Here is a 12456-nt window from a genome sequence, read left to right as displayed (position 1 = left end):
TTTAAGGGGCAGAATATTGTAACAATGTTCAAAAGTTTAAGGGGCAGAATATTGTAACAATGTTCAAAATTTTAAGGGGCAGAATATTGTAACAATGTTCAAAAGTTTAAGGGGCAGAATATTGTAACAATGTTCAAAAGTTTAAGGGGCAGAATATTGAAACAATGTTCAAAAGTTTAAGGGGCAGAATATTGTAACAATGTTCAAAAGTTTAAGGGGCAGAATATTGTAACAATGTTCAAAAGTTTAAGGGGCAGAATATTGTAACAATGTTCAAATGTTTAAGGGGCAGAATATTGTAACAATGTTCAAAAGTTTAAGGGGCAGAATATTGTAACAATGTTCAAAAGTTTAAGGGGCAGAATATTGTAACAATGTTCAAAAGTTTAAGGGGCAGAATATTGAAAGAATGTTCAAAAGTTTAATGGGCAGAATATTGTAACAATGTTCAAAAGTTTAAGGGGAAGAATATTGTAACAATGTTCAAAAGTTTAAGGGGCAGAATATTGTAGCAATGTTCAAAAGTTGAAGGGGCAGAATATTGAAACAATGTTCAAAAGTTTAAGGGGCAGAATATTGAAACAATGTTCAAAGGTTTAAGGGGCAGAATATTGTAACAATGTTCAAAAGGTTAAGGAAACCTGGACCATAAATGATGCACTTTGTGGTTTTCCCCAGAAGGTACTTTGCTCTTATTTGTATAAACTAGGGCATGCCCGTACTATATATATATCTAAAATTATATCCCCCCCCCTCTATTTACATGAAATGGTTTGGTCCATTCGCAAAGCCAAAGCGAACGGCTTGCGAGTACGGTGACAATCCCCCCCCTCTATTTACATGAAATGGTTTGGTCCATTCGCAAAGCCAAAGCGAACGGCTTGCGAGTACGGTAGAACCCCCCCCCTCTATTTACATGAAATGGTTTGGTCCATTCGCAAAGCCAAAGCGAACGGCTTGCGAGTACGGTAGAACCCCCCCCTCTATTTACATGAAATGGTTTGGTCCATTCGCAAAGCCAAAGCGAACGGCGAACGGCTAAATCGCCATAGCTCGCTAACTACTTGTCCGATTAATTTCAAACCTTGAAAAGGCACATCCTCGGGTCCCCAGCAATATACCTGGCAAGTTTCAAGTATATCGGACCGGTAGTTGTCGAGAAACAGCGGTCGCATACACACACACAGACACACACACACACAGAGATTAGTGGAATTATAGATACTAGGGCATGCCCGTACTATATATATATCTAAAATTATATCCCCCCCCTCTATTTACATGAAATGGTTTGGTCCATTCGCAAAGCCAAAGCGAACGGCTTGCGAGTACGGTGACAATCCCCCCCCTCTATTTACATGAAATGGTTTGGTCCATTCGCAACGACCACAGAACCCCCCCCCCCCCTCTATTTACATGAAATGGTTTGGTCCATTCGCAAAGCCAAAGCGAACGGCTTGCGAGTACGGTAGAACCCCCCCCCCTCTATTTACATGAAATGGTTTGGTCCATTCGCAAAGCCAAAGCGAACGGCGAACGGCTAAATCGCCATAGCTCGCTAACTACTTGTCCGATTAATATGAAACCTTGAAAAGGCACATCCTCGGGTCCCCAGCAATATACCTGGCAAGTTTCAAGTATATCCGACCGGTAGTTGTCGAGAAACAGCGGTCGCATACACACACACAGACACACACACACACACACACAGAGATTAGTGGAATTATAGATAGACTAGGGCATGCCCGTACTATATATATATCTAAAATTATATCCCCCCCCCTCTATTTACATGAAATGGTTTGGTCCATTCGCAAAGCCAAAGCGAACGGCTTGCGAGTACGGTGACAATTCCCCCCCTCTATTTACATGAAATGGTTTGGTCCATTCGCAATGACCACAGAACCCCCCCCCCCCCCTCTATTTACATGAAATGGTTTGGTCCATTCGCAACGCCAAAGCGAACGGCGAACGGCTAAATCGCCATAGCTCGGTAACTACTTGTCCGATTAATTTCAAACCTTGAAAAGGCACATCCTCGGGTCCCCAGCAATATACCTGGCAAGTTTCAAGTATATCGGACCCGTGGTTGTCGAGAAACAGCGGTTACAGACACACATACACACATACACACATACACACACACATCACACAGAGATTACTGGAATTATAGATAGATGTGTTATTTTGTTGTTGTTTTTTGGTGTTCTTTTACCTCTCCATCTGTTTTAGTGGTGCTTTCTCTTTAAAATTCTCGACCTTGTCTACTGCAGTTCAAACCATGGACTTGCAGAGATGAAGTTGTGTGACATTAAACAGGAAACTTATGTTTGCCTGAGCTTTCATGAGCTCTGAACACAAACCTCTATAGCCTTTCTAACAAAAGCACTACTACTACAACTACTACTACTACTAGTACTACTAGTACGACTACTACTAGTACTACTACTACTACTACTACTACTACTACTACTACACTCAAGTAAAAAAAGTTATCTTTGAATGAAACACATGTTTGAAGAAGAAGAAGAAGAATTCGTATCGTGAGGAGAGTGAAGAGTTCGGGTTAAAGTTCATTTCACATTAAATAAGATAAATGATGAACTTATATAAACGTTATTATAATATAAACATTAATCAGTCATCACATCGTCATGAACAAGGAAATGATTTTATTGAATTGAAACCAAAATAATCTTCAGTTCGTGATTAAAACACAAAACGTACAAAGTCAATAGAATGAACAACTAAATGAAAATGAGAAAAACCAGACAGAATGAACAAAATCAGAACGAGCAAAACCGGACAGAACCAACAACCGAACCAACAACAGTGTCATAAACCCCAATAGCGGGTTTAACGGGGTCCATGAAGTTGTCCATGAAGTTCCCCCTGAACACGTGCAGGACCCGTGAGTCCCTGAAACACGTCAACACTCCCGCCTCACAATCCAAGAAGAACCCAAACCGTCCATGATCCCCCGGCACGGACAGGTCGGTACATCGATTGTTGTGCCATGCGGAATATATTTTTTTATCTTTCTGTAAACACCAAGACTCGGGATTAATTCCCAACCTGCCCGATGTCCCTTTTCTCCCTATGGAGTTTAAACAGATTCCGATTCTGCACAAACTACTCGAACTCACATCGACCTCCCAGTAATGACGACCCGAGGAGAAACAATCAGAGGAAACAACTTGTGCATAACGATCAAACCGATCAGGATGTTCCGGGTATGGATTGTTGGTCCCGGTTCGAATCGCCATCCTGAAATCCTTGGAGACCAGGATCAGTTGATGTGCAGAGTTTGGGTCCAGACTCGGGGTCCATCCATCTGCAGACACGACACGGGGTCGCGGACATTATTAGACAAACGGACAGAAACACAAACACATTAATCTCTTTTTATAAACTTTGGGAATCACATGTCACAAAAAACTTTTATTACAATTGTTTTTATTATTTACTTCACCACCAACAACTTCAATTATTTATTTATTTACTTCACTACCAACAACTTAAATTATTTATTTATTTACTTCATTACCAACAACTTACATTATTTATTTATTTACTTCATTACCAACAACTTACATTATTTATTTATATACACCTTTCCATCTCCATCATGGAGCTTTTAATTATTTATTTATTTACATACACTTTTCCATCTCCATCATGGAGCTTTAAATTATTTATTTATATACGTTTTTGCATCTCCATGATGGACCTTTGATTTATTTGTTCATATAAAATTTTACATCTCCATGACAGACCTTCATATTGTTTATTTATACTTTCCAATCTTCACAACCAACATGCAATTGAATAATTTATTTATAAACACGACCATCACCGCCACAGAAATACCACCTCAAATTATTTAGAGACATTTACCATCTGCCTTACCAACACACAAGGTAGAATTATTTATTCATTCCCTCCGTCACCGAAGGTGGATGAAGGTTATGTTTTCACCCCTGTCTGTCTGTTCCGATTCATTACCTAGCAAAAAAAATAAAAATTGTTTGTAAGTATGTTGATCACTCCGGTTTGTATGTGTTTGTTTGTTTGTGTGTTTGTTTGTTGTGCACCGCACCTTTCCTATGCCATCTCCAGGTGCTGCATAACGTCATTGCCGGGCACCGAAGGGGGCTCGGCAATGACGCACGCTGAAAAGGAGTACTCAGTTTTCACTCTGGTTGTTTTCTTTCCTGCTTTCTTGTTTTCTTGTTTGTTTGTCCGGGCGACATCTCAGCCTTCCTTTGAGCGAGGAAGCTGAAATTTCGGCACAATAGTGAGCAAGTACTTTGTCAAAAACGGTATTTTTTGTTTTTTGATGAATCAATTGATGAGTTATTTAATTATTAGCGATTAATTAAGTACTTAGACATTTCCTTTCTCTTCTGGCCATTAACTCAGGCACCTTTTGAGTTAGGAAGCTGATATTTGGACATGCCAATGACCAAGCGATTTGGCTGCAAAGGCTATTTTGATTTATTGATAAATCAATTAATCAATTAATTATTTAATTTTTCGATTAATGACTAACATTTTTTTTTAAAGTTACAGATTCTGATGAAATGGTGGAGGTTTATGTGTTCTGTTAGTGAATTGATTATTAATTTTTTTATGATTATTATCGATTTATTTTCATTATTAATGATTTATTTATTTTATTTATCCTCTGGGCAATATCTCAGGAGCTGATATTTGGACGTGACAATGACCAAGTGAATTGGCTGTAAAGGGTATTTTTTATTTATTGATTAATTAATTGATGTATTAATTATTTAATTATTCGATGAATGACTTAATTCATAATTTTTTTGAAAGTTACAGATTCGGATGAAATGGTGGTGGTGTATGTATTCCATGAGCCAATTGATGAACTATTTAATTTTTTAATGATTATTATTTATTTATTTTCATTATTTATTTATTTTATTTCTCATCTGGGCAATATCACAGGCACCTTTTGAGCTAGGAAGCTAATATTTGGACATGACAGTGACCAGGTGATGTGGCTATAAAGGATATTTTTGATTTATTGATTAATCATTAATCGATTCATTTTATTTATTGATTAATCAATTAATTATGAAAATTTTTATTAATGACTTATTTAATTACATTTCTAAAAGATACATCTTCGGACGAAGCACTAGTGGTTTCGTTATGCTATTAGCCAATTGATTACGAAAATATTTTATGATAATCTTTTATTGATTTTAATTATGCAATTAATCAATCAATTATTGCACACCTCTCCCTCCTAATGCACTCTCTATGAGCTGCACCGCGGTATTGCAGTGCGCCTGAGGCGATATTTAATTATTTGGCATGGGGGCGGTGTACTTTGAATATATCTTTACGTGTGTGTGTGTGTGTGCGTGTGTGTGTGTGTGTGTGTGTGTGTGTGTGTGTGTGTCTGTCTGCTCACTTATACTTGCCTACAGGTCACAATTTTAAAACCGAAACTTCAAAAAAACTTCAAATGGTAGAGTTCGTGGTCCGACAAATTCCTATATATTTGAGGTCAAAAGGTCAATAGGCCAAAGGTCAAACACTTTTTTCAAATTTCTAAAATCCTCAATTTTAATCCGATTGACTTGAAATTTGAATATGATTTTCATTTCAGCGAACTGAATTCAACCAACAACTATTTTTGAGATCAAAATTTTCACCCAAACCAGAGTAACTCCATTCAACCACCAACTATTTTTGAGATCAGTATGGGCCAAAGGGTCAACATAGGCCAAAGGTCAACCACTTTTTTGAAATTTCTAAAATCCTCAATTTTCATCCGATTGACTTGAAATGTGAATAGGATTTGCATAACAGCTTACTGAAACCAACCACCAACTATTTTTGAGGTCAACATAAGTCACAAGGTCAACAAGCATTACGCCGAGGTCCCCCATCGGTGAAGTGATGTGAGTTGACAAAGTGGAAGACTCACGTCGGCCATCTTGGATTTTGACATGGCGACCCAATTTTCAATAGCGTTCTCCCTTATGCATAGATACACCCACACACCAACTTAGAAGTTAGTAGTTCGTTTATTTTTCAAGATATTTCGCTCAAGTTTCAGACATATATATGGTGTTGGCCATCTTGGATTTTGACGTGATGACCCAATTTTCAACAGCGTTCTTCCTTATGCCGAGATACACCCACACCCCAGATTAGAAGTTGGTACTTCGCTTATTTTTCAAGATATTTCACTCACAAGATTCAAACATACATGGCGGTGGCCATCTTGCATTTTGATGTGGGTTGCACCCACACACCAAATTAGAATTCGGTCCGTCGCTTACGCACACACACACGCACACACACATGCACACACACACGGACAGAGGGGAAAACCATAGTCCCCCTTTCGCTCCGCAGTGCGACGGGGGACAACAAAGGCTAAAGGTCAACTACCTTTTTCAAATTTCTAAATTCCTCTATTTTCATCCGATTCACTTGAAATTTGAATGGGATTTGCATATCAGGTCACTGAATTCTACCACAAATTATTTTTGAGGTCAAAAGGATGCTTTACTGAGTGCCATTTTACTTTGTTCTGTTTTGCCAAGTGTCGCTCTATGAGTGTCTGTCGGTCTGTCGGTCGGTCTGGCTGTCTGTCGGTCTGGCTGTCTGTCGGTCTGGCTGTCTGTCGGTCTGGCTGTCTGTCGGTCTGGCTGTCTGTCGGTCTGGCTGTCTGTCGGTCTGGCTGTCTGTCGGTCTGGCTGTCTGTCGGTCTGGCTGTCTGTCGGTCTGGCTGTCTGTCGGTCTGGCTGTCTGGCTGTCTGGCTGTCTGTCGGTCTGGCTGTCTGTCGGTCTGGCTGTCTGTCGGTCTGGCTGTCTGTCGGTCTGGCTGTCTGTCGGTCTGGCTGTCTGTCGGTCTGGCTGTCTGTCTGTCGGTCTGGCTGGCTGTCTGTCGGTCTGGCTGGCTGTCGGTCTGGCTGTCTGTCGGTCTGGCTGTCTGTCGGTCTGGCTGTCTGTCGGTCTGGCTGTCTGTCGGTCTGGCTGTCTGGCTGTCTGTCGGTCTGGCTGTCTGTCGGTCTGGCTGTCTGTCGGTCTGGCTGTCTGTCGGTCTGGCTGTCTGTCGGTCTGGCTGTCTGTCGGTCTGGCTGTCTGTCGGTCTGGCTGTCTGTCGGTCTGGCTGTCTGTTTGTCTGGCTGTTTGTCTGTCTGTTGGTCTGTCTATTGGTCTGTTTGTTAACAAGATATCTCAAAAAGTTGTGGACGGATTCGAACGAAATTTGGCAGAGAGGTAGTGAATATGACAACAACGAAATGATTAGATTTTGGTTAAGATCCGGATATGGCAAGTATAATTTTTAAAGTGATTCTTCACCATTGAGAGATGGGGCCAAAAACAATAAATAGCAGGATATCTCAAAACGTTGTGGACGGATTTGGACAAAACTTGGTGGAGATGTTGGGTGTGTGACAAGGAAGAATCGATTCGATTTTGGTGAAGATCTGAATATGGATTCAGATACGAGAATTATTTAATTTTCAAGTGATTTTTCACCATTGAGTTATTGGACGAAAAGCGATATATAACATGATATTTAAAAAAGTTATGGACGAGTTGTGACTAAACTTGGTGGATGAGTTGGTTAGGTGACAAGAACAAGCCGATTAGATTTTGGTTCAAGTCCGAATCCAGATCCAGCCTATCAGTGGGATACAAAACATAAACTGTTCAACCTGGCGGAGGTATGTGCTCTACCGATTGCCATTGTCGGTGTTATGCTCTGTATTTATTGTACCTTACAATTAAGTAAAATGTGTAGCACTTAGAAACATTAATGATGTTGTGGAAATGGTTCCTCAGGGGGTAATAATAATGCTTCGTATAGAGCAGTTATTTCCTTAAAACGATTGCCAAGAGATATGTGTCGCTTATGCAGTGCCCTCCATAAGTATTGGAACAGTGAAGTCAAATTTGTTATTGTTCCTATTATACTCAAGTAATTTGGATTTGAGATGAAAATATGAATACGAGGCAAGAATACAGAAGGTCAGCTTATATTTCTGTATTTCTATGTATACCGGTATATGTTTAAGCATTGTAGAACAATAGCACTTTTTATGTCCAGTTTCCCCATTTTAGGTTAGCATTGGACCAAAAGACTGGCAGGTGTTTCTTGTTGCAATGGTTGTTTACACACAAAAGACTGACAGGTGTTTCTTGTTGCAATGGTTGTTCACACACAAAAGACTGACAGGTGTTTCTTGTTGCAATGGTTGTTTACACACAAAATACTGACCAGTGTTTCTTGTTGCAATGGTTGTTCACACATAAAATACTGACAGGTGTTTCTTGTTGCAATGGTTGTTCACAGACAAAATACTGACAGGTGTTTCTTGTTGCAATGGTTGTTTACACACAAAATACTGACCGGTGTTTCTTGTTGCAATGATTGTTTACACACAAAATACTGACCAGTGCTTCTTGTTGCAATGGTTGTTCACACACAAAATACTGACCGGTGTTTCTTGTTGCAATGGTTGTTCACACACAAAATACTGACCGGTGTTTCTTGTTGCAATGGTTGTTCACACACAGACTGACAGGTGTTTCTTGTTGCAATGGTTGTTCACACACAAAAGACTGATGGGTGTTTCTTGTTGCAATGGTTGTTTACACACAAAAGACTGACAGGTGTTTCTTGTTGCAATGGTTGTTTACACACAAAAGAATGACAGGTGTTTCTTGTTGCAATGGTTGTTCACACACAGACGGACAGGTGTTTCTTGTTGCAATGGTTGTTCACACACAAAATACTGACAGGTGTTTCTTGTTGCAATGATTGTTTACACACAAAAGACTGACAGGTGTTTCTTGTTGCAATGGTTGTTTACACACAAGACTGACAGGTGTTTCTTGTTGCAATGGTTGTTCACACACAAAATACTGACCAGTGTTTCTTGTTGCAATGGTTGTTCACACACAAAAGAGTGACAGGTGTTTCTTGTTGCAATGGTTGTTCACACCCAAAAGACTGACAGGTATTTCTTGTTGCAATGGTTGTTTTTTTTTTTACTTGTATTGGTGGTTAGGTGTTTTGAATTCTGTGGTGGTGAGGTGTTTTGAATTACGTGGTGATGGTGTTTTTAGTTACGTGTTGGTGAGGTGTTTTTAATTTAGTGGTGGTGAGGTGTTTATAATTACTTGGTGGTGAGATGTTTTAAATTACTTGGTGGTGAGGTGTTTTGAATTACTTGGTGGTGAGGTGTTTTGAATTACTTGGTGGTGAGGTGTTTTGAATTACTAGGTGGTGAGGTGTTTTGAATTACTTGGTGGTGAGGTGTTTTGAATTACTTGGTGGTGAGGTGTTTTGAATTACTTGGTGGTGAGGTGTTTTGAATTACTTGGTGGTGAGGTGTAATTGTCCCAAACTTCCAGTCTGCACCTACCCCTCACGTATGTGTGTGCTGAGGGGTTCTTTTTTGAATTTTATAAAAAAAATTCAACCTAAATTGCCTATGAAAATGTAATATCACAAACACTACAAAGAAATTTGTGCAAAATAATTGTTTGTATTATGATTGGTGTAAATCATGACAACACAGCAACTCAGGTACAGTCATTATCCTCAGCTAAAATAAGCCTGTGCCTCTGTAACGATGCGTGGATGAGGCGATTGAAGCGAGCCGAGCCAAGATAATATATATATATACATATAAATATAACTATATATATAACTATATATATATATATATATATATATATATATTTTTTTTTTTTTTTTTGCTGTTTGTATTTTGTGTAAAGGGAAAGAAAGTTCTCACTCTGTTCAAACTTTCTTCCTTGAAGGGGGCGAGTGTTATGGACAAGTATATTCATGTAAATATGCTCCAGTGAAGGCTATATTGCCTGTAAAATTTCCTGTTAAGCCACAACAACAACAACAACACCAATAAGAACCAAGGAGGAAAATAAAAGGACCGTTTTCAGAACGGAAGGTAGTAGATACAAAATGAGGAGAGAAAGGAAGTGATGTGTTCTCTGCAGTTGTGACGTGAAGTTTTAAGCATTGCAAATCATTTGAAAACTGAAATACACAGTGAATGAGGAATCGGGGCTCTTCTGTATGCGAACATGGGAAGGTTCAGTGACTCACCTTCTTTTCTGATCACGACGGATCAACTTCAACCTACTGTGTGCATTGGTCTGTGGAGATTCTGTTCAGCTTTGCTTCTTATATCATACCCTGTGAGATATTATTCTCTGAAGTCCCTCTCCCCATGAAACTGACATGTCAGACATTGCACTGCTGTTATCTCGATCATTTAAAAGCTTGTAATACCCTCGTTGGAGCCATTTAGGGTGTTTTACGTGCCATTTTTGAGAAACGTTTTGGCAAAAGTCCATCAGCCACGAGAAGGCACGCGGCTGATGGTCTTTTGCAAAACAGTGGACGAGATAACATAAGGAAGAGAGTGATGATGCCAATCATGATATGGGACTAAAGATGAATGAAATAAATAAATAAGAGGGACAGATGGAAATGGAAAAGTCAGGTAAGTGGAAAGATGGAGGAGAAGAATCAAAGAAAGACAGATGTACATCAGGATATTTTCATTCATTCTTATTAAACCTCATTCTTCCACATCTCCACCATGTTTACCATCCTCCCTTCCACCATCCCCTTCACTTACAAAGACTTTTCAGGGTGCTGCACTCCAGGTCAGTCATTTGCACATGCTTCACCAACTCTTCTGTGGAGATTAATGAACGATTAGTTCAATTAAAATTCAATTGGAATGGTTAAATACAAGTTATCGTATTATAACAAAGATGGATGTCATTCTCTTGTACTACTGCAGCTGGGTTATTAAATTACATGAAAGGTGCGCCTCCATGAGGATATTTTCGAAATGGTCAGATCCTACTTACAAATCCTGTATTATGCATCACTTTGTCCATTTTGAAAAAGTAGAACACCATCTCCTCATATACAGTACCTCTTGCATTACATGTAAAGCTTCTTTCTTCATGATTCTCGAAAAAAAAATTGCTCAAATTTTAACAAAATTGGCTACACCGTTTGGTGATTTCCGATCATGTTTAGACACGTGGTAGGGTTCATGATAAATAAAAGTTAAGATCCAATTTAAGCAACCCATGAAAATATAACCTGCAGAATGCATTCAGGACGTTTCTACTTTTATAATCTGCACTCTGTCTGTATTAAACATATTACACATGCACTGTCAAAGACTTGTAATGTTGCCTTTTAGAACACGGGAGCCACGTCCCTCTCTCGACGTGGGGGCCGCATCCTGCCCCCCCCTCGACACGGGGGCCGCGTCCCCCCCTCGACACGGGGGCCGTGTCCCGGTCCCCCCGAAACAGGAGCCACGCCCCCCCTCGACACAGGAGCCACGCCCCCCCTCGACACAGGAGCCACGCCCCCCCTCGACACGGAAGCCGCGTCCCCCTCTCGACACGGAAGCCGCGTCCCCCTCTTGACACGGAAGCCGCGCCCCTCTCTCGACACGGAAGCCGCGTCCCTCTCTCGACACGGAAGCCGCGTCCCTCTCTCGACACGGAAGCCGCGTCCCTCTCTCGACACGGAAGCCGCGTCCCTCTCCAGATGATGTAATCAATGCTGAGCTTAACAGCTAATATTTATTTATGTATTTATATGTTGAAGGCTCCAGTCATGGACTCTATAGTCCTCATTGGGGACAGGCCCAAATAAAAGAACTACATATATAGAAAAGAAAAGAAAGATAAAACAGTCTTAGAGTTTTTGAGAAAGTAAAAAAAATCTGCTTTTTGAAAGGTTAAGGCCATAAGTGTTTGGAAACACATGAGAAGGTAAAGAGTTCCAGAGTTTGGCAGTGGAGGGGAAGAAACAAACATCATAACAATCCACCCTTGAGTTGCCAATGGCCACACAATAATGTTGTGATGTAGTGGCTTGTTGAGTATCCCAATGGTCTCGCTAATGGCGGAGGTATACAAGCAGCAAGTTATTGGGAGCAGAAGCCGAAGTAATATCTGTAGAAAAGAGAAAGAGAGCCAACTTTGCAGCGTAATTTGAGCGGGTCGAGTTTTGAGGTCAGATTAGGAGAGTTGATAAGTCGGATTACATTTTATTCAATTCTGTCCAGTAAGTATGTGGAGTCGATCTCACATCTTTGTCTATCTCACATCTGGGGAGAACCTCCCCAGATGTGAGAGCAGTTCTCTATACAAGGATGAATCAATCGTTTATATAGTTGAAGCAACTGTTGAGAGAAGAATCTTCAACATCTGAACAGGACTCTCAGTTTCTTCGAGGCAGATTTAGCTATTTGTGTATTGTGTGGATTCAAAGATAAATTTTACGGTTAGGGTAATATCTAGTAGGTTTATTGTATGACATGGTGTAATTGTGGAGCTTTCAAAGGATATTGGAGAGTTGAGAGGAGAATAAATTGAGTTTGAGAAGCGTTAAAC

At 40.1% G+C, this 12456-nt stretch overlaps 1 protein-coding gene across 3 annotated transcripts in view; it reads right to left on the bottom strand.

The window, feature by feature from the left end:
* Positions 1 to 2655: 2655 nt before the first annotated feature.
* Positions 2656 to 12456, bottom strand: part of LOC137411429 (E3 ubiquitin/ISG15 ligase TRIM25-like) — a 90878-nt gene continuing 81077 nt past the window's right edge. For all 3 annotated transcript variants that reach the window (XM_078770258.1, XM_078770260.1, XM_078770259.1), the window contains 2 exons: positions 10668 to 10727; positions 2656 to 3334 (listed from right to left, as the gene is read on the bottom strand). In XM_078770258.1, the coding sequence (XP_078626384.1) occupies positions 2787 to 3334; positions 10668 to 10727 (608 nt within the window). In that variant the 3' untranslated portion in view covers positions 2656 to 2786. The remainder of the gene's footprint in view (positions 3335 to 10667; positions 10728 to 12456) is intronic.

This window comes from Myxine glutinosa, chromosome 1, assembly GCF_964187855.1.
Source record: "Myxine glutinosa chromosome 1, kmMyxGlut1.1, whole genome shotgun sequence".
In the NCBI taxonomy this organism is placed as follows: domain Eukaryota; kingdom Metazoa; phylum Chordata; class Myxini; order Myxiniformes; family Myxinidae; genus Myxine; species Myxine glutinosa.
The sequence above is the reverse complement of the archived record's forward strand: the minus strand, read 5'-3'. Positions and strand labels throughout refer to the sequence as shown.